The sequence below is a fragment of the Cibotium barometz genome, chromosome 48 (genome assembly GCF_041138505.1).
Source record: "Cibotium barometz isolate CiBa-2024 chromosome 48, ASM4113850v1, whole genome shotgun sequence".
Lineage (NCBI taxonomy): Eukaryota > Viridiplantae > Streptophyta > Polypodiopsida > Cyatheales > Cibotiaceae > Cibotium > Cibotium barometz.
In genome coordinates, this window is record NC_141093.1 from 8,451,555 (window position 1) to 8,478,878 (window position 27,324).

At 40.8% G+C, this 27,324-nt stretch overlaps 1 protein-coding gene across 1 annotated transcript; it reads right to left on the bottom strand.

The window, feature by feature from the left end:
• Window positions 1–10,435: 10,435 nt before the first annotated feature.
• On the bottom strand, window positions 10,436–13,062 carry LOC147610778 (putative anthocyanidin reductase). Its single transcript, XM_086785259.1, has 6 exons — window positions 12,871–13,062; window positions 12,368–12,540; window positions 11,973–12,173; window positions 11,248–11,407; window positions 10,949–11,141; window positions 10,436–10,855 (listed from the first exon to the last, which is right to left on the bottom strand). The coding sequence occupies exons 1-6, from the start codon at window positions 12,992–12,994 to the stop codon at window positions 10,717–10,719; spliced, it is 990 nt and encodes a 329-aa protein (XP_086641385.1). The 5' UTR covers window positions 12,995–13,062; the 3' UTR covers window positions 10,436–10,716.
• Window positions 13,063–27,324: the final 14,262 nt, after the last annotated feature.

Genomic DNA, 27,324 nt, shown 5'->3' on the forward strand with positions numbered 1-27,324 from the left:
CACACCTCAAAAGCTAGAGGGAGGAATTCTTGATTTTCATGCCTCCTATTTTGCCACTCTTCCTGGTGTTCTTCCTCTCCCTCTTGATTCTATCGTTCATGATCTTGCTAGTGTGGAATCCCTTCTGGAAATCATCTTGGACAATGCAATCACCCTTCACTTCTTGAGGCCTTGGACTGCCTGCAAATGGTATCGCATCGCCCTGCTTAATATTTCTTCATTCTCCATACACTGTCCATTGTGCTCCTATGAGCCCGATACCATGATGCGCTCACTACCTCTCGTGATATTTCTACTCCCCTTCCTGGTATATCATTCCTCCAGTAGGATTACCAAAAGTGTCGGTTTTCGGTCAAGACCTAGCGCACTTACATGGTTCCGGACCACCTAGTCATCTCCTAGAGAGCAATGACTATATCAATTGTTCCCAATGTGACAAGCCAGTGCTGGCACGTTGAGATACTGGTATGCCTAAGCTTGGTGAGTTAGTTGTGACTACGTAGAGTTTAGTTTCTAGATCCTTCTTGTTTTTTAATAATATTTAGTAGATACAACTATGTAGTACAGAATAGAGTCAAGACAGAGACCAAACCATAAGACATTCTTGAATATTAGCTTAATCTCTCAAGCATACAATACACTAGCAACAACTCAGCTCATGAATGCATGAGCTCATCTATATATTCATCTATCCGTTTATCTGAGAATAATCCCCTTCACTTACATCCATCCGGGTACTACTCGTTTGCAAGAAGCTATTACAAAGTTGTTACATTCAAGAAAGCTTAACTCATAATAGTTTGTTTTACAAAACAGGAAGGAGTCTTGGCGCGGTGGGTGGCCAGACAAGTTGATTGGCCACCAATAGTATTCTAATTGGAGAAGCTTCATATTGCAACATATATGGATCTAAAGTGTTACAATCCATTTTGTGCTAGGTATATATGCTCGCGATTATAAGCGATACGGGGTTTACTGAAAAAATCTGTATGTTATAAATATAAGAACTAGATTCAGATGACATTTTATGTACTAATATTGTAAGCTCTATTAAAAAATCACTTTTAACATTTGTAGCTTTTAAAGACTTCCATAAATATACTAGATGATCTTCGTTGATTAAAATTAAAAAAACCTTTCAGCACGATGTAACCAAGATGTAAGACAACATAATACAAAATCATATCATACATGTCCGATTACATATAAAATTTGAGAACGTACCTCAAAAGAAGACAAACAAGATGTGAATCACCACCAATAAAGGACCACTATAACCTAACAAAATACTCGTAATCCAAACTACACTCAACAATAAGCAAGTGATATCAAACAAGTAGCTTACTCTAAGAGAGTAGTACAACAACCCACTGAAGGATTAATACACCAATGGCTTACAATTCATAACAAAATAGGGATAACAAATGACAAAAGGACCAATGCTGCCCAATAATAGGACAAATGATCCAATCAATCACGTTTGTTGCTATCTTATAGCAAGAGATGTAGCACAAGAAATGACCACAACTACCCAACAATAGGAAAATGGTCCAATCACTCACATACACAATCATATTACTCTATAGCAAGGATTAGTGCTGCCAATAAAGGATTATTAGTCCAAGCTAAAGTGCAAAGTAATCCTTAGACCCTAAGTATGAGTCAAAACTAAAGCACACACAAATAGCATACAAAATGTAAATCAAAGACAACCACAACCCAATAAAGGATAATATTTCTAATCCTTAAATTGTACTCGATATGCAAAACACAGGCTTAGCTATCTATATCAAGGGCCAAAATAGTCCAATAATAGGACTAGTAGCCCAATAATAGGACTAATAGCCCAATAATAGGACTAGTAGCCCAATCATAGGACTAGTAGCCCAATAATAGGACTAATAGCCCAATAATAGGACTAGTAGCCCAATAATAGGACTAGTAGCCCAATAATAGGACTAATAGTCCAATAATAGGACTAATAGCCCAATCCACCACAAGTAGCATAGGGATTTTATCAGAGATAGCACCTACCCAAGCTGCCTAAGGAATGGCTTCCTATCTGAGAGAAGCACACTCTAGTGTGTCACTACTATTAAAAATGATAAGACACCATCTATCAACTTTCTAGAGTATAATAATACCCAATCAGGCTTTTCATGTTTCTCGATAAGCTTGTTGGGAGACAAAAGTAGCGGGGCAGGCTTGCCAAGAAATAGCAAAAGCCCGATGAAGTCTACCTGAAATTAAGGTCAATTATCGAGAATGTTAATACAAAATTATTAACATTAATTTCAAGCACCATTGTTAAGAGTTAATAACTTATTGTAGTTACGTTAGTGAAATCCTTGCTTTTAGTTGGTATCTAAGTTGATGACAATATTAATGAGAAGATTTTTTTAAAAGAATGTTTGTTTTCTCACAAATTTACATGAGAAAGAACTACATAGCATTAAACTCACATAAAAGTATATAATGTCCTTGATATTTCTAGAATATAATGTTCTTAGTATTACTAGTATATAATGTCCTTGATATCATGTCACTATCAACTCTATATGAAGATATATATACTTTTCACTTTTTATATCTTGCTAGGACAATCAATATGGTTGTATTATAATTCTTCTAATGGAAACAACAAATACATTTTTTTCGGTTACCCTCTGTAAGGTGCAACCACTAAAGTCCTCTAAGGGAAGCTCGGATCTCTCTAGTCTGCCATGGGATCCAATAGAAAAAGTGAGTAGACCCCTGCTCTCATCTGCTTCATCATGGACTGCCAGAAGAATATCATGCCTGGTAAACACGCCTAGCCACACTGGGGGAGTCAAATCTAGGATAGGAGTTGGCCACTCCTGAGCTTGTCTCTACCCCAAATCCCTATCAGGCCACTCTCCTGCACCTCCTGGGGGGTAACTTCCTGTGTGCAATCCGAGGGAAACCACCTCTCTCATGTGCCACCAGACCCTCTCACACACATCCACCATGTATGGGGTACCCGTGAGGAGAGACCGAAAAAAATCAGTGGTGATGGCTTTCCCATGGGGGGGTCAGAAACAATGTCTCCATCCTGACCATGCAAAACCTGTGAATACCATCTCCTCGTATGGGGGGACCTACTACCTCAAAGAAGTCTCTCGTAACTCTATCGCTGGCCTGGGTCCAAAAGGAAGCTATGGCGGCATGGTATCTATACTCCCCCCTTCTCTCTTCAATGGATTTGATCTCCGTATGGGCGACAGCAAGCTGACTCTCAATCCAAGGGCTATCGGGGGAACTCTCCTGAAGTTGTTGAAGAGAAGAAAGATCCCTCCTCAAACTCCTCTCCTTCTCCACAAAATCCCTCCAATTTTCTCTAAGCTGCCTCCTGCAAAAAATTGCTGATCTCACTAAGGCCCACATCCAAGGTGCACACATCATAACCTAAAATAAAGTCCAATCCTGCTCTATCTTGCTGCATATCTTGGGATCTTGAATAAGGCTATTCGGAATCCTAGATCTCGCATGCATGTCCTGCCTCCACGGATCCTCTCTAAAGTCACAATAATCGGAGTGTGATCCGAAAAAGTAGTGTCCACCAAGATGTCAATCATGCCCCCACGGCCGCAAGCCCACTCATCCACATAAAATCTATGAAGTCGAGAGAGGTTGGGGCTGGTGCTCCTTCGATCAAGACTACAAGAAGCATAGGCTCTCGGGACTATGCCCAAACTCTGGAAAATGCCAAGGATCATGTCTCGTGAAGTACCAAGATAACTCCTCCCATGCAAAGTACTCTACACTTGAGATTGTGGCTATGCCTCCTCCGTCAATCCTCTACTTCCTCTCGGGGCTACGCCCAAACTCTGCAAGATGCCAAGGATCATGTCCCCTGAGTGCCAGGATCAACTACTCCTATATATACAGTACTCTACACCTGAGACTGTGTCTATGCCTCCTCTGAGTCTATCCTCTACTACCTCTATCATGTTGAAGTATTGCCCCATGTACTAAAAGTCAGCCTTAGGAAGGGCTTAATGGACTATGCTCCAAAATATGGCTCTGCCTAGGGCATTCAAGGCATAGACATTGGGGAAGCCCATGCAGTCCTCTCCAATCACAAGGGTGCCCCACTGTGCTTGCCCAGAGACAATGATACCTAAGCCTGTCAGCTTGGTAAGAGCTCCTCTCGCTGTGGGACGACAGAGATGCAAACTCCTCCCTAATTTCCCAAGGAGCCAAAAGAGGGGGACCAAAAAGTGTGGCTCCTGCCTGGTAAAATCTTCCCACACCCCTTGGAGAGGTAGTGCTCCTAGAGGAAGTGAATGTCTATGGATCCCCCAACTATAGCTCTATGAAGCTCGCCTCTGAGGATGCCTCGTCTTTGAAAGCACTAAGGCCCCCCTAAACCCTAAATGTTCCATGAGGCTATCCGCATATCAATCTCTATGGTGGTGGGAAGCAGAACTATCAGAACTTCCCTCCACTCAAAGAGTCTTGGGTGTGGGTTTAGATGGGGAATAATCACTATCAGCGCTGGGGCATAGGCACGCCAAGTGGGCACGGATCCTATTGTCCATGTGTCGCCACTCTATCCAAGCACAAGACTAGGAATACTATGAACTCCGGGGATCACAATGGAGGTATCTGTAAGAGGGGGGAGTGGTGCTGCAAGACAGAGATATGTAGGAACACAAAGAGCATCACCTCCAAGCTGGAGGCCACCACCTCCCCATCATGGCCCTTAAGGCCTGAGCCTCCAAGTTCCATCCTAGCTAAGGGCCAGAGGTGGGTGAGCACATCGGTGATGCAAAGATCATGTAGATGGTGTGAAAGCTTAAGTGCCTTCCCCTGGAAGGCTACATAACCACCGACTCCGAGTCCCATTCCGTCTCTTGGGCTGCACTCAAAGGAAAAGAGAAGATCATGGAGCCGCTCTCTGGCATAGAAGGTATGGAGTGATGGAACACCACACATATCCGAATGGGCGCTACTGTCTCCTCAAAAATACAAATGCAATACAAATGCAGAGGGATGGAATTTCGGCCATCCGTTTGCGAGAGAGAGACGAGGCAACAATGGGGGGGAGTCCATCACTCTCCCTATGGCTCTGCCGATCACTGGGAGAAGAGGAACATATTCCTTCCTAAGTCCTGGGAAGCAGATTGTCACTGAGAAGCCCGATATGCCAGCAAGAGGGTCGGACATGGGGTCAAAGCCATGCTGCCCACCGTGCAAAGAAGGCCTGGGCTGTATACGCAGTGCAACAAGGCTTAGCTGCATGACTTGATTTGACGCCGTTGGTGAGTCAAAATCCACCTAATAGTAGCCACACCCTAGTGGATGAATGTCTATGATCTTTGCAGGCCCACTGATGAGGCTCACCTACAAAAGATATCTGAGTTGTCTGCGCGTTGGGCAGCTACTACCGACAATCTTGCATACCAGAGTGGATGCCTCTAATGATGCAACAATTGTTGCGAGAAGTTGAAGATCCGCTTTAGAGAATGATAAACAAGTAACGGCGGTCTAAATTGGGGTTGACAGAGTGGCAACCTGGAGTCCTCTTGAGGGTGAAGACCAAAAAAATCCAAGACTTTGCCGATAGGAGAAAGCCCCTGGAACTAAGAAGAGTGCCTATGATGATGGAAGAGGTGAAACAGAGGAGAGGCTACAAAGAAGGAAGGGGAGACATGGGAGGAGGATGGGGAGTGGGGGTGGCAAGAGAAAAAATGGCAAGGGGTGGAGGGCGGCAAGAGAAGAAAAACAAAGAAAAAAGGGGGGGCACAAATAGAGAAAAGGAGAAGGGAAAGGGGATGGGGCAAAACTAGGGGCATAGAGGGGAAAGGGAGGGCACATGAGAGGAAAGTAGGGGGGAGAAAGGGGGCGGTGGCACAGAGAGGGGGGGGAGGCGATTTGGTAGTGAAGAGGCAGGGGGCGGTGCAACCGCGAGGATTGTAGGGGGCAGCGCAATAACAGGGCATGGCTACACAATGGGGAGAAGAGGCGAAGATGGGAAGCGAGGTCTGGGAGGGGCCGAAGCGTGGGGGAGCGAGGCTATAGGAGAGGGTGATGGCGATGGCAGGGAGAAGGGGGGGCGATGCAGGCAATCTTCCTTCACTGCATCTAGTAATGTAGAATTTAGTCAGATTGGTTCCCAAAAGTAGAGGCTCTAGAACTGGCTTTTTTGTAGCCTCTTAAGACTGGTTACGATTTTGGTCAAGGACTTTGACATGATCCCCTCATTGGCTCTATGATGATTCGCTCTGGAATGGGGTCAAGGATATGCTCAAGTGGGATCAGTGGTTTGTACTTGACCACTTGCTCAAGTACTAGAGCTAGTTTAGCTTGCACCTTCCTTACAAGCTCTTAGGCATGTTTCATTCGCTCTTTCTCCAACACGAGATTAGAATACTTGGAAGGTTTACATAATCAATTGGTTTCTTCTCTTTGGGAAGAGTTGGTTTGAATGGGAGATTGCTCGTTGTCGCTACAAGGGAGATAGATTTAACAGTATCATTCAAACCACTATCGATGGTTATGACGTCATTGTGTTGCATTTTTGCATGCTCTTTGAGGTCTTCTTTTAGAACTTTGGTTATGGTTCATTGGCCTTTTGAGGGACTACTCAACCTTTTGAAGGTTGGTGTAGTCCATTGGTTTCTTCTCTTTGGAAAAAGTTGGTTTAAATGGAAGATTGCTTGTTGGCTCCATAAAAGGGATACAACTTTGAAGGTATTATTCAAACCACTTTTAAAGGTTATGATATCATTATGTTGTGTTTTTTCATGCTCTTTGAGGTCTTCTTCTTTTAGAACTTTGGTTATGGTTCATTGGCCTTTTGAGGGACTACTCAACCTTTTGAAGAAGGTTGGTATAGTCCATTGGTTTCTTCTCTTTGGAAAAAATTGGTTTGAATGGGAGATTACTTGTTGGCTCCATAAAAGGGATACAACTTTGAAGGTATTATTCAAACCACTTTTAATGGTTATGATATCATTGTGTTGTGTTTTTTCATGCTCTTCGAGGTCTTCTTCTTATAGATCTTTTGGTTATGGTTCACTAGCCTTTTTAGGTACTACTGCAACCTTTTGGGCTTGTGACACAAGCTCTTGGGTTGTTGTCTTTAAGGTTGAAGCTTGAGATTTCTACTTCTTCATTACCTTGTGGATGTTTCCTTGGCAGAACCTACCCTCAAGTTGGTTTGGATCCTTGTAATGGCATTCAGGGGGGGACTATATGAATAAGTCCTCCTTGTATGCTTAACAAGTTACGGCTCGTCGAAGTGGCTGATGCTCCTACCACACTGGGGTGATTGTCTCACTGTGTTGGAACAATCCTTAAAGGCATGCTTGAATCCACACTTGTAACATGTACCTCCATATGGAATGACTTGGGGTTTGACACTAGATTCAAGGATGGAGTTGGGGTACTTAGTGTGATAATGGCAGCTCTATGAGGACAACAACACGGTGTGAGCCCTTATAATGGAAATATTAATGAGGCGGCATGCATGACATGTTATTGAAGTGTCTCGCCCTTTGTTACACCATAGCTTTGAACAAGGAGGCATAGCCTCTCACCCTTTGTTGCACCATAGTTTTGAACAAGAAGACATAGTCAATGACTAGAGGCTACTCTGGATATCCATATGGATTATAGTGCTCATATGACTCATAGCTCTCCTATTCTAGACTCTCTAATTCTATTAGCAATGTCACCAAGTACTGTTATACAACTAGTGCGGTTCCAAGAGGAACTAATTGGGGTGGCAATAATGAAGGTGGATATAGCATTGGTGGCGCTTTGCACATACCTCTCGCTATAGGATTCTAATGAAAGGGAATTGGATTATGCACTGATTGTGAAGCATTTGGTATAGGCAGTAGTGCTAGTGTTTACTTCGTCGAGAGCATAGGTTATGGTGTCAACTTTCCTTGGTACCACAACAATTAGCTGTGTCATGGTTCCACTGAAACTAGCAATGAGCAAAAAATTGTTGTCATCTAGGCCTTAGCATTGGAGACTCCCTACTTGCATGATTATGTTGGTAAATTATGCACCAAACCATATCTCTTCGTGGTAATATGTGTGGATGTCCTACTTGAGGTGCTGGCTGCTGGGACTAGCCTTGAGGGGATTGGCCCTGCCACCACTGCTAGCCTAAAAAGGTTGAGCAGATTCTTTGCCAACTCATCTATGCTCATGTCCTTAACTAGGACTCTAGCTAGGGTTGATTGGACACCCTTGGCCATTATAGCTTTGGATGATGCATTCCCTATCGCTTGGTTCGGGTGGACAACTTTCACATCCTTATCTTAGAGATTGTCTACTATATCTATGGTCTAGTGGTAGAGCAGTCATCGAAGAAGTAGTATTTAAACCTGTAGAAATGGTCATAAAGCCTCTTGCTCTTGAGACCAACCATAAATAAGTCAATGAGTGATCAATAACCATCTAGTTTCTCGCGGGGGACTACGTCTCACATGGAGATACTTGGTTCTAGCAATATAATCATGCATTGTACCCTGCTCTTCCTTAAGGTTATAGATCTGTGCGATGGAACTTCATCTAGTTCCACTCGACACAATAATCACATAATAAATGTGTATCTCAAGACATCATAGCTGGCCTTTCCATATGGATTTAAAGACCTTGGTCTGTTCAATGTTAGATATACCTACCTCTAGACTCACGTCTGCAGACTCACATGTCCACGCTCATGACTCACGTCTTCACGCTTATGTGTATCGACTCACGTGTTTGAACATCATCTTTTTTTTTACAAAATTATGGACTCGCAGCTTCAAGCCCAAGAGCTCATTTAGCTTGTTTTTTAAAGTTTTCTGAGGTTTTTTTCGCTTGATGAAAGATGATTAAGAATCTTAATCTAATTATTATGCAAGTAATTAAGTATTTTTTAATTTTACATACTTCTAAGCGACCAATTTAAATAATGCATGAAAAAATATTACATAAACAAAAATTATTATTATTTAGTATCTCACTTTAATCCATACCTAATGGAACTTAATGCTCATGTTTTTGGAGTGGATTTTGCTCCTAATCACAATTGTTAAGCTATTCTTTAGCTCAATATAATGAAATGTAAGCTTTGTGAGCTATAAAATCACACACAAGAAACCAAGGTTTTTCTCTTCCAAGATATAAAATAGAAACTTCAAATCAAAATTAAACACAACAAACACATCCAATGACTCCAACCATAATGTTTTTCAAGGTGTGACCTCTTAATCAACATCTAACTATATTGAGTAATCCCAATAGCTTTGAATGAACGGATAAACAAAGCTAAGCCCCAGGTTAGTCTCTTAACAACGATACCAAACATGTTCAAGTAAAGAGCTTACCGTAGCCTTATCGAAGTATGTGTCGTCAAGTCTTTGACACAACCTTAAAGCCACAAATTACATCTTTCCTATGTAAGAACGGTACCTCACACATTGCAACCTTACTTCATTGTCACACCAGAAACCTTATTTGCCAAAAAAGTGAAAAAGCTCTCTATGCCTAGATGAAGACAAAGAGACAATCCTTCGTAATGGTACCCTCAAAAGTTGAAAAATGAAGAAGCTAATGAAAGACAATGACCTACAATCAAACAAGCATCCATCTACCATGTAAGAATCCAATAGCCAATAGCATGCAAACAAGCAAGAAGAGGACATTATTGTCTAAAATGACTACTTTCTACACTAAGCCAACCAAACTTAAAAAATGATAAGATCTCTATTACTAGTCTTAAACAACTATGTACACAAAGTCCACAGACTTTCCCTATTTGACAATAAGCATAGAGTAAGGCTGCGTAATATATTCTAATGCCATTTTGCAAAAGAATAGTACTTATTCGTATTAGTAAGATAGCAAAGCAATTTTCGATAGGTCAAACAATGAGGCCATATTAAGCACCAGAGTGGTTAACATCTTGTGAGTTCCAAACCCAATCAACTTGAACCAATACAAAATTTATTTTCAAATAAAATTGTGAGACAACTACAGTTTCATTTTATGCAAGTGCCAAACATGTGCCCAATGCTACGAAAATGTCTTTAAAGTAAACTCCCTTTCATAGATGAGATTGAAAAGCTTCATTGCATTTTTTGATAGTCTTTTGAAAACAATGCTCAAGATGTGATAGTTTTGGTTATAAAATATTTTGATTGGTTGGGAAGAATATATTTTTGCTAACACTAATGATGAGCCCTCACATGGTAAATGGGATACACAAACAAACTTGAATAAAATGTCTATGGGCAACCTGTGCTTCACACGTCTTTTATTGAGACTCCAAATTCAAATTCTACCCAAACCTCTTCCTCTCCTTGCCGAACCTCCAAATTCTTGCCACGTGACAGCTTTGTGAAACTCTTCCTTAAGAATCAAGATAATATAGAGATAGAGCTATAGAGAAGAGAAACAGAGATGATAGTTGTAATACAACAACGGCTCTTGCAAGATTACGTCTTACAGTAGGTTTGAATTAAGCCACTTTTGGTGAGATTTGTAAATTTGCCAGGTACATGTTGTTTTTGTTATTAGTCTCTTACGGTTTACCATGTAGGACATAGCAGCCCCTTCTCCTCACCGGCCCCTTCCAGATAAATTTCCACACCAAGGGTAAACCATTTCTTTCTTAACTAATGTAGGACCAACTAAAAGACTTGTCTTTCTGTCTTTTTTTTTTTTAAGGGAGCTTGGGGTAGTTTCAAGTCACAGCAGCCCTTTCTCCTTGCAGCATTTGATGGCATCGTCGTACATGTCTTCAAGTGTGAATTTGAATTTGAAGCCGAGGCTCTTGAGTTTGGAGGAATCGAAGTAATGCACCACAGGCTCTCCAAGGAAGGCCAAACTGATCAGAAAGGTAAAGAGGCAGATTTATAAAAAGAGAACACGAATTTGCAACAATAACAGGAAAAAAAAAAGAATGGAGAAAGGCATTTACTCTGTGGGGATTTTGAACTCTGGGTGGCGGGAAGAGATGAGTTTGGCGATCTCTCCGATGGGGGCGTCCACCGCCGAGCAGATGTGGCGGCCCTTTGCCGCAGGATTTTCATAAAGAAAAATGAAGGCCCTCACCACATCGTCTGTGTGAACGTACGACAGGCATTTATTTAAAGGCAGCTTGAACAGCTCCCCTGCACATACAAAGCCCAAGCATTATTAATCTCACTAAATCATTAATCCCCTCATAATTAACCTAACATCACGCTTCATTGTGAAAACTAATCTCATGTCTTTTACCTGTTATTAGTGCCAGACAACCCTTCACACTGTTGGGGATCTTGGAAAGCAAGAAAGGCCCATTCACAATGGTTGGATTCAGGACCACCAAGTCTAGATTGTGTTCTTTCGCAAACTCGGTTGCAGCTCTCTCTCCTAGTGTCTTGCCCACAAAATATGGCTGGACAGAAGATGTAAGAATAACAACATAATTAGTGAGACTACAAGGTAAGCACATTAGAAGACACCTCATTATATAAACAAATCACATGATTGATTCCTATTCTCATCAAGGTTCTGGGAGCTTTAAGCTTGGCAAGCACACCCATTCAAATATCAATCATTGCTGGGATTTCAAAGCACTGGCCAAGCAACAGTGAGATGTCATTTTCGAGCTGCAGAATCTTACATCCGGTTCCCGGAACGCTAGACAATGTCACTCGACGCTCGTCCTTTTTCATCGACTCCCAATAAGTGTTCAGGAAAAAACTTTTAGTGCAACTATACAAATCTCCCCTTGAGATCTCACACCATGAAAAAGGCACTTCAATGCCATTTTTACTAGTGGCTCGTTTTCTTTCTGAGTCAAGATAAGCCAGCGGTTTTGATTTTTGATCCACTCTAGGATGAGCTGAGGCACCACTTTCCTTAGCACTGCTCCCAACATCATTTCCCCTATTCTTCTGTCCTCAAGTCTTTAAGAAACTTAAAACACATTATATGTTGTCCCACCTTGTAAAACTTACCCATCCAGGCACTTTGTTCTTGATGCAGAAATCCACATCAGTCCAGCAAGATTCATCAAAGACTTGCTCTGCCACATCCTCCCCTGAGAACCGAATAGCCGCGGCAGAGGATGCATGTACCACACGCTTAACTGATGGAGATTTGATGCAAGCCTTCAGCACATTTAGAGTGCCTTGGACAGCCGGATCAATGACATCCTTCTGCACATGCACATATACCATTGGGCATTATTATAACTACATAAGAACTGGTACCTTGCAGGAGAGCATGCAAGCATCTTGCTTATGCAAAGAACTGGGATCTCATGGGTTGATGCTGTGCAAGGCTAACTTCATCATTAGGGTGGATGCTATACAGTACCATTTCAGACTACAAAGACTGCATGGTTAGTAACCTGGGGATCCTCCACAAAGATATTAGTTGGGCAGGCAAGGTGAAATACGCCATCGCAGCCATGGGCAGGGCCATCGAAGTCTCCTTCCACGCGGAGATCAGCTTTCACAATCTGGAGTTGCTCAGCTAAAGATGGAGCGAGGCCGAGGATAGGGTATAGATCTTCCTTGTCCTCTGCATGCATGCACGCGCACGCACGCACACACACATACATGTGAGTTATTGCCATCACATAACATTGCAAAGCTTCTTTTTCATCACATACAACCGTTCACTCACAGGCACACATGCATAAACATGAACACATGTGGCTTGCCAGCCATCAAATTACATTGGGAAGCTTCGTTGCCATCACAGACAAACACAAACGCACGACCTCAAGCACACGTAGGCGCGTGAAAATTAGGGTTATCATCTAACATAACATAGCAAGGCCACACTACTTTCTCATTTACCATCCTGCAACAAACAAGGAGCAAAAACAAAATGGAGGGTTCAGCAAACCTGGGTCCATGACTGCTGCCCGGACCCTGTATCCCCTCTCAAGGAGGCGTCTGACCAGCCACGGGCCAAGGTGGCCTGTGCAACCAGTCACCAACACAGTGCTCTCAGCTGGTGGTTTCGCCATGGCAAGTGAGAGACCCAGGCGAAATCAAGTCGCTCTCTTCCAACTTCACGCACAGCTGACATAATGGAGATATAGAGACTCCATCATATAACATTTACTGAATCTTCCTTGCACGTGCATAAGTACACGTTATGCTTGCTTTGAGCCCCACTTTAACCCTCGTGACTCCATGAGGAGCATGCATCATCTATCTCCCTTTGTGAGGTTTTCACACCCTCATGGTTCATTGGCTTTAGCTCTTTTCTTTTTCTTCTTCTTTGGATTGGCTCTAAATTTCAAAGTACACTACTCACACACTAGATGCCATCCCTTACACAAGGGAGATTTGAACCCATCCCAAAAGGACTCTCAAACTCCTTCCCACCACCATTATACTAACTCGAGATTTGCAAATTGGCTTTATTTCAAAGCAATATAACAAAAACAACAATTACCATATAAGTATATATATATATACTTGTATGGTAATATATATATATATATATAGAGAGAGAGAGAGAGAGAGAGAAAAGAATTATTAAAAGATCTAGATCAACATAAAATGCACAAGGAAAATCGTGTACCTTATTATCAAGTCCACTCTCTAGGTCTAATCAAACCTTAATTTAAGGTTTTATTACTCATCAAGTAGATCATCTTTTAAGCGATCATGACACAAAGCAAAAAGGGTCTCCTTTTAACTCCTAATGTTTAAATACTTTTAACTCCTACCCTTTATCTCCTAATTATTGAATACTTTTAACTCCTATCCTTTAAAATGAACAACTAGAAAAAGAACAAAATTTACACCTAAGATCTAACTCTTGATCTAGGGAGTGCCGAATAGTTATTTTAGCACGTGTCTTTGCATGCATCCATGTGCAGGTGGGTGGCCACCGCATTTCTTGCACATGCAGGTAGGTGGGGCGGTGACGCTTGAGAGATGCATAGTGATTCGCATCAAGCCATTGAAGCGGGTGATGGAGTTAGGGGGGGGGGGATTGGGAGCCTAACGAGGACATGAAACGAATTCGTGAGGATGAAGGTGGGGAGGGGGATGTGAAGCAGTTGCACCCAGATTGGCTTTCAACGCGATTGAATGCTTAGACGACGTTGAGAATGACTTTTAACCAAAGAAAGGTATGTGCAAGAATCTTCTCTGAGTTGGTGAGGAGATAGGTTGGCCTATTCTCAATGTGCAGTGCCATACTGTTCTGTCCTGGGAGACCGCCAAGTAAGGTGGATTTAGCAAAATGGTTGCAAGAGGATATTTTCCATGAAAAGGCGGTCTCACAAATATTCTATCTCGGGAAAGGTTTTTTAATGTCTTGTTCACGAAAAGGAAAACTGTGGCTAATCTATTTACGAGAGCTCCGCTATTCCTGGGACAGAAGTTGGTACGTGATGTGCCTTCTGATCCTCTCTTTGATGTGAATAAGAGCTTGCAAGAGGCTTGCCCAATATGGGTGGAGATTCTAGGCCTGCAGCGCTAAGATCGGCACTTGGAGAGCTAGCCAGCACACTAGGTCTTATTTTGTATATCCCAAAGGAAGAAGATAGTGGTCGCCAATCAAATAGTGTCTACATTACATGGAATACTTTGGTAGAGACCCCTAAAACCTTGGAAGTGGAGTTGGGTGAGCTAGGGAAGATGGAAATGAAACTCAAGTTCGGTATCTTTCCAGGGGCCTGCCTAAGGTGCGGCGACTTTGGACATATTGAAAAAAATTGTGGAGGAGTGAAACATGTGAAAATTGGTAGTGAGGAGAAGAACGAAGGTGAGTCTAGCAAGGGAAGCAAAGCCAGGGATAGGGAGATGAATACTGAGGACAAGAGGAAAGAGGAGAAAGGGAAGGAGACTCTAGAACCTAAGGGACGGGGGCCAGTGGAAGGAGGTTGGACTAAAGTTATTGATAAGGCCCAAGGGGAAAGCTAGCCTTATGCAAATTAAAGAGGAAGGCAGAAAGACGCAAAACAAACCTCTGCACAAAGCAGTCTACTAACAAACCCTATGTATCATGTGTGTTCAAGGGGTATTTAAATAACCCATTACCTATGAATTTTTCATGAATTAAAAAATGACCCCTTTTTCTTAATGGACTTATGGGTTTTTTTCAAAATCTATTAGAAAAACCCTTATGTATATGTATTTTTGTAAATTCACCTTAAAATTTTGAATTAAAAAACCCCTTCATTTGAACTCATGTGCTATACTGACATATTTTTAGGTGAACCCCCCAAGAAAGCAGTTGAGGGTAGAAAATCCCAGAGTAATTCTAGCCCCTTTCAGTCCATGAGGAGGGGACAACAATGAAACTTCCTCTATGGGAAAATTTAACTGGTAGGTGGAAATAGCGTGGAGGGACATTGAGCATGCGGAGCCTTGGAGCTTGAAGGGGAGGAGGTGGTGGATATGGTCCCTAATACTCGCTTAGGATGAATAGGAGTAAGGATATTAAAAGATGCACATGGAATGTGAAAGGGGCTTAGAGATAAGAGGAAGAATGCTACTTTTTGGGGTTTAGTCAACAAATGGGGGTTGTTGATTATGGCTATTCAGGATCATAACCTTTTTGGCTAGAAGTTCTATAGGAGGGATAGATTTTGGGACTGGGTGGTTTTGTATGGAGGGGTGAGTTCAGGCTATAATGGGGTATTGACCATTATTTAAAAGAACTTAAATTTGTAGTAGCTAATCACCCAAATGGTAGGATTTTGGTACTTAAGGTTCAAATCGATGGGGAGAGGATGTCGGGGGTCAATATTTATGCGGCCCATAATTATAAGGTGAGAGGAGAGATGTGGGAGTGGATTGCCAAATTGGATATTCATTGTCCTTACATCCTTCTGGGAGATTTCAATATGGTTAAGAGACATATGGATGGGTGTGGAGGGAATACCATCTTAATGGGGCAAGAGAAAAGGAAATGGGAAAGTCTGAGAGGGAAGTTAGGGTTGGATGATGGATGGAATTTGGGTAACTGGGGTTCTAAACCGGCCACACCTATTTTAGTCTTCAGTGCTTTGGGAATTGACATGATTTTTTTTTTTGGTCAACGGGCCTCTTGGATTCCCCACACTCTGAAGGTTGAAATTGACCCGTGCACTCAACTTTATTTGATCACATGCCATTGATGGGGATGGCATGTGACTGATTGAGGTGAGGGTAAACTTAAACATTTTCCACCTAGAAAATTGAGAGTGAATAACCTCTTGCTCAAGGATTATCTGTTTATTGTTTGCACAGAAGATGCCATTGTCAGATTGAGAAGGAAAGGGAGTAGAAAGGGGTCCTAGTAGAGATCCTTTGCTAATGAAATTCAAGGCATCATTAGGAGAGTGGGAAAATTAAGAGCTGAAGAGAAAAGACAAGAGAGGGGGATTTGGTGTGAACAGCTGGAATTCCTATAAGAAAGAAAAAAAACCGGGAAACTGATCGAGGATGAGGTTAACCTGTACATTAAGTGTCAGACATTCCTGAGAAGAGAGGATGATAAGCTACCTAGAGAGAGAGAGAGAAAGGAATTAGATGGAAATCTTGCAGCAATAAGAAGAAACCTGCCAGGTATCTTTTTAGCTTAGCTAAAGAAAAAGGAAATAGGAAAGTGATGGGATAAGTTAGGGATGAGAATGGTCAGGAACTGGGGGATATTGATCAGGTGGCCAAGAATTGGGTTGAATTCCTTGGATCCACATTGAGTATAAAGAAAGATTGCACTCAAAGGAGATTTCAAGTAGACAACAGACTTCTAGACCTGGTCAGCAAGAGAGTGAAAGCTGACAAGGCTAGATGGTTGGAAAGAGTAGTGGAAATGGAAGAATGCTGGTTAGCCCTTCAAAATCTTGGGAAAGAGAAATCTCCTGGCTAGGATGGGTTATCATTAGAGTTTTTTATTATGGCCCTCTATCAAGGATCTGGTGTGGGATATAAGGTTTCCTTTGATACTGTGAGAATGGATAAGGACTTAAAAGAGGGTGTTGTGAAATTCAACCCCAAGCAGGCAACCTGTAACATGTTTAATCACTAGAGACCCATTACTCTGCTCACAATGGTATACAAATACTAGCCAAGGTTATTGCTTTGAGGATCGCTCCAATTGTACAGGAGGTAATATCCAAAAAATAGTATGGCTTCATTAAAGGGATATCTATCTATGATAACATCTTTGTTGCCATGTTGGGTAGAGAAGTGGCCTAGAAAATAGATCAAAGATGCATTATGCTGCACATCTTGACTTAGAGAGAGCCTATGAGGATTCATTGGTCCTTTGTGGCCAGGGTCATGGAAAGGTTAAGGTTTGGAAATAGGATGGCTACCTGTATATATACTCTTACAGTGGGTGGACAATCTTAATTGCTGCTAAACGGAAGAATGGTGGGGGGTTTTGAAATTATAGGGATGCCCCCTAGCTCCCTTGCTATTTGCTATTGCCTTCCATCCCTTGATTATGGCTTTGGAAGATGCATGTGACAAAGGAAGGGTAACTGGGTTAAAATTGAGGGGTGGGGAGCAACTTTTTATACAATCTTTTGCAGATGATTCACTGCTCTTTTTGAGGGCAGATAATGATAACTTGAGACAAGCTTTATGGATTATGTAGGAGTTTGCAAAGGCCTTTGGTTCTAGGTGTAATATCCATAAATCTAGGATCATTAGTTTGACTGAAGATAATGATTTTGAATTGGAGAGATGGAGGTGTGATGTAATAAGGAGATAATCAGACGTTTGGGAGTTCCTTTTGGAGTGGAGGTGCCAAACAAACAACTGACTAATTGGGCAATTGAGAGATTCTTAAATAAGCTGAAGAAGTGGGAGGGTATTAGGGTTCCATTCCATGACAGGGTGGTCATCTGCAATGTGGTGCTAAATGCTTACATTATGTTGCTATGTCCTCTACTGGATTTTAGAAAATGTCACTAGAGGAAGATTGTAGGCCTTGTTAGGGACTTCCTATGGAGAAATGGAGGGAATAATAGAAAAGTTGCAACCTTTGCCTAAAAGGGAAGGAGGCATTGGGATTTTGCACTTACTCACTCATGCTAAAGCAAGGATAGCCATGATTCTACTAAATGCCTACATCAAGAGGAGACTTAGTCCAGGTTATTAAGACATCTGGTTGAGGATTCTAATGTATTACTCAAAGGCAGGAGGATGGGACTAGGTTGGAAAGATAAGCTTCTATCTTATGCTCCCCTAAAAATTATAGGTTCCCCCATTTGCAAGTTCCTATGTGCTAACTGGAAGGAAGTGTTGGGGCTGGTGAAATGGGACGGGTGTATAAAATCTACAAGGAACTATTTGCTTAGTCTTGGTCTATGGTAGATCCATAATTTCACTCTCCCTCTAGCCCATTTGGACATTAGGTGAGCCACAAAGCTGAATGACAAAGGATTGAGGAGGTTAGCTGTCTATTGGTATTGATCTCAAGTGGGATGGAAGAAGTTGGGACAGTTAAAGGAAGAGTTTATGCTCCAACAAAGGGAATTGCAGTTGGTGAGACAAGTATTGGTGGAACTGGAGAGGGGATGGGTATCTACTGCATCTGATGAGACTTGTTGGGCTAAAAGACTAGGCATGGTTTAATGGAGTCAAGCTAGATATGGGGGTAACTAGGGTCTTGTATGAAGAGATGAGCAAGAGTGAAGTGAATGTTTGGTATTGCAATAAAATTTGGAGGGTTAGTTGGAATTCTTACATCTAGATGAAGAGATGGAGGATGTTATGGGAACTGGATATCCTTATGAAGGCTCAAATTTTCTTGTGGAGAATATGTATGTGGGCTCTGCCTATTGGGTATAAAATTTTATGCAGAGAAATTTCACCTTTGGGATATGCCCTACATGCAGGTTAGCATTAGAGGATGGGAGACATGTTTTTTGGGACTGTCCAACCATCAGAGGGGCTTGGGGAAAGATTGGGAAATGGGTCTCAAGCAGTATAGGGCTGCAAGGGTATTGGGGAGACTGGGTGTTGGGAAGATTTTCTAAACCTGATGGGCTACTAATTTGGTTTTTAATACTATTAGCTACTACTGTTGTCTATGGGAGATATGGAACTCTAGGAACAATATAATGTTTCAGAAAGAGGCAAATCAAGGGATAGATGTGATGGAGTTGATGCATAGATGTGCTTATAAATGTTGGTCTGCAACCATGCCAGTGGTGTAAGTGTGGGGCCTATCCCCCAGGGTCATCGGTGTCCACCGCCTCACTAGATGAGCTCGATATCTCAACAACATTCACATCCATTCTTCGCATACACATTTACATCCATTTTCACATACACATTCACATCCATTCTTCACATACACATTCACATCCATTCTTCATATATGTTGAAAATACAAGTGAATAGGGTGTGTGCGGGAACAAGCCCTTGGTTAGAGGTTGTAAAAGAGAATGAGTAAATGTGAAAGAACCTGTGAAAAGGTGAGAAGAATCTACTGGGAGAGAATAAAGGGTAGCATGAGAAGATTTAGGAAGTGTGGAGATATTCTGGGAAGTGTGGGAGATATTCTGGGAAAAGTGAAGAGGTGGAGAGAATTAGGGAAAAGAGGTGGAGTGAATCAAGGAGAAATCAGTGGGATTAGATGCTTGATGTAAACTCTATAAATTGAGGCATTGCCCTAATGAGAATTTGTTGGTTTTTGAGTATCCATGCCTACATTAATCACTTTGTTAATTACCCACTAATTACATCTTAATTATTTGCTAATCACTTTGTTAATGATGTTGATTCTAGTGTTTGATCCACATAGCTCATCACAATGCCCTAATTTCAACATGGTATCAGAGCCATGCCTAGAATCCATCAGGTTTATGAGCCCATTATTTAATTAATCAAGATTAGTAGATAATTAGGAAATAATCAAAATTTTAGTTATTTTTCACTTCACCTCTTCACCCCCAGCTGGTGGAGGAGCTCTAGCTCCTTGCATACTTAATCATTAGCCAAACCCTTTTAACCCTAGCTAGCCAACTCTCTTGTGGTCAAGTCTGTGTAAGAATCATCTCAAACTGCCAGCGCAAATCGCAGATTTTCGCAGATTAAGGGGTGCCGTTTTTCTGAGGAGTTTTTGCCATTGCTGCTTCATCAAATCAAATCTCTCTAATTCCTCTTAGCCCAAGGTGTCATCTCATCATGTCTATTCACCTCACATCTCATCACCTCAATTCACATCACATCCAATCATAGAATTTAAACATAGATTTTAAGAGGATTCTAATTTTGATATAAAAATTCTTTATGTATCTATTTATGCATAAAAATCAACTTTTAATGAGAATAACACTTTTGAAATAAAAATAATTCCTTCATGCATCTTTCTATGCATAAAATCAATTTTAATGAGAATTACACTTATGAAATAAAAATAATTTCTTTATGCATCTTTCTATGCATAAAATCAATTTTAATGAGAATAACACTTTTGAAATAAAAATAATTCCTTTACGCATCTTTCTATGCATAAAATCAATTTTAATGAGAATAACACTTTTTGAAATAAAAATAATTCCTTTACGCATCTTTTTATGCATAAAATCAATCTTAATGAGAATAACATTTTTTGAAATAAAAATAATTCCTTTATGCATCTTTCTATGCATAAAGTCAATTTTAATGAGAATAACACTTTTGAAATAAAAATAATCCCTTTATGCATCTTTCTATGCATAAAATCAATTTTAATGAGAATAACACAAAATAAACTTTCTTTTCCACAAAATTCTAGAAACTTTTGTCATAACCTCCTTTGTATGGCTGACCATTTCTCATTTTTAACATTCTATTTTCAATTTAGATTAACCCCAATTAGATGTAAAGGACTCTAATCTACTCAATTTTCACTTTTTAAAAGAGTAAACAATAAGAAAAGTTTAATTAATCTTTTTGTTAAACATTCTAGGATAAAGAAAGGCTGAATTGTAAGGATGAGAAGGGGATGGCCTTTTCATCAAGGCATAGCATCAGAATTTTCTTTAATGATTTATAAATCAAGAAAAAATAAGAAAACCATAGATTTAAATTTAAAAAGTAAGAAAAATCTAGCTTACATAGAGTTGTAAGCTTTCCTTTGGCTTGAGGGATTGAGGGTTCTACTCTTGTTTGAAGCAAGAGTGGCCCCACCAATTACTTTGGAGAGGATTCAGCCAAAAACAATTGAATTATCAAGAAAATTCAATGTAATTGGTTCTAGGTAGGAGTAGAGTAATAGTGCAATATCATTCATCCTTAACACAAATATGATCCATTAGACCAAAGTTTCCATCTAAACATTCCTCCAAGGGGAATTTCAATTATACAGGTTTTTAGTTTGTCATCCCTTAACTTGAATCATTGGGTCAAGTGTTAACAGTAGCAAACTGTCAGCACAATCCACTAATCTCATAGTGATTTGCTGAAGTCATTAACATCATTCCAGTTATGAACATCATCATAGGGACTTGTCCTATTCATCCTCATTGTGGTTTTGTGCTCAGCTTATACATTTCAACCAAAATTTAAGAATCATCATTTTTCAATCAGAATCCAAATCAACTCATCAGTTCTTAACCAGAATTTAAAAATCATATCAACCACTTCCGAATTCATCATCTAGATGGCATTTATGCTTATAATTTCAAGTCTTAGATTTACTTGTATATAGTGCCAAAAAAGAGCTGCAGTCATACCCTCGGTATATACGGGTGGTCACGGTCCTTGGAACTATAAGGTAAATACCATCATGTCTAGGCCTCAAGCAAGTCAGGGAATCCATATATTTGCGGTACTTCTGTCTGAAAACCCAATTACCAATTTATGAATTTCATTCTGAATAACAATTTGTATGAATTTTATCACATATTTACAACCTTGTACTGTTACTTCATAAATTTTTGACATTTTTGGCTTCTCGGTTGATCCACATTAGCCAGTTTGCTAGGATACCAGATGAAAGATCCCTGTCCCCACTGCATAACGAATTCAGGGGTGCTAGCAGCAGAAGTAGCACTTCTTGCATGGGGAAGGGTCCCTCACTCGGGGCCTCGCCTATGGATATCCGGACAAGAGACTAATCCCTTGGTTCTTCCAAAACCGAACGCAAAAAAACTTCGCTCGCCCAAAAAGCACGAGCGATTCCTCTAGGATATTTTTACTCTAACGTAGTCAAAAGCCTTAACTTACTGAACTGATCTGATCGAACCCGTAAGTCCTATAGTTAGATCAAGGAAAAGATTGCACTTGGATCATAGAGACCAACGCTTTTTTCCTCATTAATTTTTTTCCATAGAACAATTATTATCCGAGATTTACTTTATCTATCGTACCATAACAGAATTAAGTCTCATTTTAGGGATCCATCAGTCCAGCCTAACCCCATCCAATCCGGTGGGTTAGCCAACCGCCCAACCACTGTAGTGATGGGATCCATTTAAGAATTTGGTTAGGTTTTGTCCCGGGTACCAGGGAAAAGAGTTCCTAGGCCCCCTCGCCGGATATTCTTGCAACTTAAAACTAGTCACACCACTTACACACCCAATATGAAATTACCTTTTTCACAGAACCAGCTGTCTTTAAAACAATCATTTAATGAAACCATAGTGTCACTGATCATAATCCTCCAAATCTCCAGTTGAATCCTAATTTCCAATCATTCCTTAATCGGTGTACCTATGGCATCATTGGCAACCAGAACGCTTACCACCTGTCAACTCAGGGGCCTTTTCGACGGTTCTTAGCTCATAATACTCGGCAATATATTCACATATCAAAATGGAATCTTCGTTGAAGATCAGCAAGATCAACCAATGGATCCATATAAAAGAGCAATGGACTCATCCGTTGAGGACCAGCAAGGTCAATCAACCAGATCCATGCCTGAATTCAAAAAACAACTCTTACTCCTTGTTCCAATATCTTCCTCGACACACGTGTGGGTATCGTCGGCAACCCAGAGCCCGAGCAAGCACCCTCTAGGATCCTTCGCACAGGTGACCTAGCGCTTCACTCATAGGCGGCTTCCTTGGTCCCTCATCCATCGTACTAGAAGCTACCATTTTAATCGAACCGAGGCTGGTCAAGACCTCCGGTGACCTTGCTACGCGAGACGTCCTCCATTGACTCTCCGTCAGCTGTTGCAACTTTAACAGTTAGGTCTCCACGATCTCATTCACAAGACGGTCAAAATGCTTCCCCAGTATTCTTGACATAAAACAGTCATTTAAAAAACAGGTCATACATAGAGTTTCTATAACGAACTCTCATCTTTCCACATTGTTCCATCATTAATCCACATTATTTAATTCCACAACCATTTCATAAGTATTCCTATTCTCATCCAGTCACATCATTTTCATCTCATCACATCTTTCCTCAATTTAACCTCCTCAGATTTCATCCACTCGTATCTACCCAAATCCACATCTCATCACATCACATTCATTCACATCTCATCCATTCATACCACATCACATTCACTCACATCACATCTCATTCATTTTACCTCACATCTCATTCATTCATATCTATCCCGATTCACATCCCATCACATCACATTCATTCTCATCACCACATCACTTCTATCCACATCATATCTCATTCATAGACATCTCATCTTATTCATCCACATCCATCCAATCGTTCACATGTACGACTACTCACATCTATCCATACATTCATATCTATCACTTCATATCCACATATATTCATGTCACATCACATCTCTTTACATCACATCACATTCTTTCACATACACATCTATATCCATTCTTTCACATACATCCACATCCATTCTCTTACATCCTCATTCACATCCATTCGCCACATACACATTCACATCCATTCTTCACATACACATCCATATTCAATCTTCACATACAAATCCACATCCATTATCATCACATACATTCACTCACATCCCATATCATTAATTTACATCCTGATTCACATGACATCACATCTCATCTATTCATTCATATTTATCTCATTCACATCACATCTCATCACATCTATTCACCTCACATCTCATCACCTCTATTCACCTCACGATCTCATCATCTCTATTCACATCACATCCATCCATTCATTCACATCTATCTGATTCACATCACATCTCATTAAACATCTATTCAGCTCACATTCTCATCATCTCTATTCACATCACATTCATCCATCCATTCATTCCCATCTATCTGATTCATATCACCTCTCATCACATCACATTCATCCATCCATTCATTCCCATCTATCTGATTCATATCACATCTATTCACCTCTATTCACATCACATCCATCCATCCATTCATTCACATCTATCTAATTCACATCACATCTCATCACCTCTATTCACATCACATCCATCCATTCTTTCACATCTATCTGATTCACATCACATCTCATCACATCTATTCACCTCGCATTCTCATCACCTCTATTCACATCACATCCATCCATCCATTCATTCCCATCTATCTAATTCACATCACATCTCATCACATCTATTCATCCCACATCTATTCACCTCACATCTCATCACCTCTATTCACCTCACATCTCATCACCTCTATTCACATCAGATCCATCCATCCATTCACATCACATCTCATCACATCTATTCACGTCACATCTCATCACCTCTATTCACATCTCATCCATCCATTCATTCACATCTATCTGATTCACATCACATCTCATCACGTCTATTCAGCTCACATCTTATCACCTCTATTCACATCACATCCATTTATAGAATTTAAACATAGATTTTAAGAGTATTCTAATTTTGATATAACAATTCTTTATGCATCTATTTATGCATAGAAATCAACTTTTAATCAGAATAACACTTTTGAAATAAAAATAATTCCTTTATGCATCTTTCTATGCATAAAATCAATTTTAATGATCATAATCCTCCAAATCTCTGGTTGAATCCTATCTTCCAATCATTCCCTAATCGGTGTACCTATGGCATCATTGGCAACCAGAACGCTCACCACCTGTCCACTCCATCTGTCCACTCAGGGGCCTTTTCGATGGTTCCTAACTCATAGTACTCGGCAATATATTCACATATCAAAATGGAATCTCCGTTGAAGATCAGCAAGATCAACCAACGGATCCATATAAAAGAGCCATGGACTCATCCGTTGAGGACCCCCAAGGTCAATCAACCAGATCCATACCCGAATTCAGAAAACAACTCTTACTTCTTGTTCCAATATCTTCCTCGACGCACGCGTGGGTATCGTCGGCGACCCAGAACCCGAGCACGTATGGTCAGCACCCTCTAAGATCCTTCGCAGGTGACCTAGCGCTTCACTCATAGACAGCTTCCTTGGTCCCTCATCCAACCACCATACAAGAAGCTCACCATTTTAATCGAACCGAGGCTGGTCAAGACCTCGGCCGACCTTGCTACGCGAGACGTCCTCCATTGACTCTCCGTCAGCTGTTGCAACTTTAACAGTTAGGTCTCCACGATCTCATTCACAAGACGGTCAAAATGCTTCCCCAGTATTCTTGACATAAAACAGTCATTTAAAAAACAAGTCATACATAGAGTTTCTATAACGAACTCTCATCTTTTCACATTGTTCCATCATCAATCCACATTATTTAATTCCCCAACCATTTCCTAAGTATTCCTATTCTCATCCAGTCACATCATTTTCATCTCATCACATCTTTCCTCAATTTAATCTCATCACAACTCATCCACTCGCATCTACCCATATCCTCATCTCATCACATCACATTCATTCACATCTCATTCATTCATACCACATCATATTCACCCACATCACATCTCATTCATTTTACCTCACATCTCATTCATTCAAATCTATCCCGATTCACATCCCATCACATCACATTCATTCATATCCATCACATTCATTCTTATCACCATTATATCACATCACTTTCATTCTCATCATTTCTATCCATATCCATCACATTCATTCTCATCACTTCTATCCACATCATATCTCATTCATTCACATCTCATCTCATTCATCCACATCCATCCAATCGTTCACATGTACGACTACTCACATCTATCCATACATTCATATCTATCACTTCACATCCACATATATTCATGTCACATCACATCTCTTTACATCACATGACATTCTTTCACATATATATCTATATCCATTCTTTCACATACATCCACATCCATTCTCTCACATACTCATTCACATCCATTCGTCACATACACATTCACATCCATTCTTCACATACACATCCATATCCATTCTTCAGATACACATCCACATCCATTATCATCACATACATTCACTCACATCCCATATCATTTATTTACATCCTGTTTGTTGTTGATCATATGGGAGAACATCATGACTTGGGGCCTCTCAACTTGCTGCCAATCCTCATCGGATAAATTTGGCCCCCAGAAGGTTGCTCGATACATCAAGGTTGGTGTGACGAGGGTGTCAAAAAGCCAGCCTTCGGCTTGGGCTCTTGGAAATGTGCATGGAAGCACTGCTGTTCAAGTAAGCTCAAGGTTGCATATCCCCATGTCACTCTGGCGTGTGTTGTGGGAAGCATGGTGTAACATGCGAAAGCTTCAGGGTAGATCGGTAACTTCAATGCTCAGAATTCAGCAATTGTTCACGATGAGAATAATGCACAAAACTGAAAGTAGATATGTGTGTGGTTGGGACAAAGGATCAAGTGTATGTGTAATCGATGTCAAGGATGCATTGCACGAGCACGTCGAATTACCTTGAATCACATCTCCATGTATGGAGAATGGAATCGAACAGGTTTAGAGGTGAGTAGATGTAAATTGATAGTATTCAAATGACTCATGGTATCCAAATTAAATTAATGGAGTTGTAATATATATACTCTAATTGAAGCAGGATGAAGTACCACACCCTAACATGGTGCCCTACACACGGCGAGAGCACGCAAAGCGTTGACGAGATGATGCTAGAGCTTCGGGATCTATTGTCTCAGAGATGAGTGAGAAAGGGATGACAATAGCCCTGCACCCCACGAAGTTGTGGAAGAGGAAGTGTTTGATGATATGGTGCGGTATCTTTTTAAGGATGATCCCAAAGGTATGGATGACGATGATATGGAACAAGAGCATCTTTACAAGGCTTCATTCGACACCGGTTTTTGAAGGGTGCACTTTAGCCTAGCCATGAAGTAGTCTAGCAAGGTATTCTCAAGGTACTTAATGTACTCTTGCCACCACCAGTCCTTCTGCCACAATCTCCTTTGTCCAAGAGTGACCCTAGTTCACTAGTTGACCTTGGTAGAGATTTTCGAAGAAGGTGACGAGGAGATGGCGCTAACAATATCGTTTTTAAGCCAATGAAACCAAGTATCTCAC

Excerpts from the sequence above, each read along its gene's own strand:
- LOC147610778 (XM_086785259.1), bottom strand. The coding sequence starts at position 12,994 with ATGGCGAAACCACCAGCTGAGAGCACTGTGTTGGTGACTGGTTGCACA. Across the intron at positions 11,142-11,247 it reads TTGTCTGGCACTAATAACAG|GGGAGCTGTTCAAGCTGCCT; the intron begins GTAAAAGACATG and ends TTGTATGTGCAG. Across the intron at positions 10,856-10,948 it reads GAGTTCAAAATCCCCACAGA|TTTGGCCTTCCTTGGAGAGC; the intron begins GTAAATGCCTTT and ends CTTTCTGATCAG.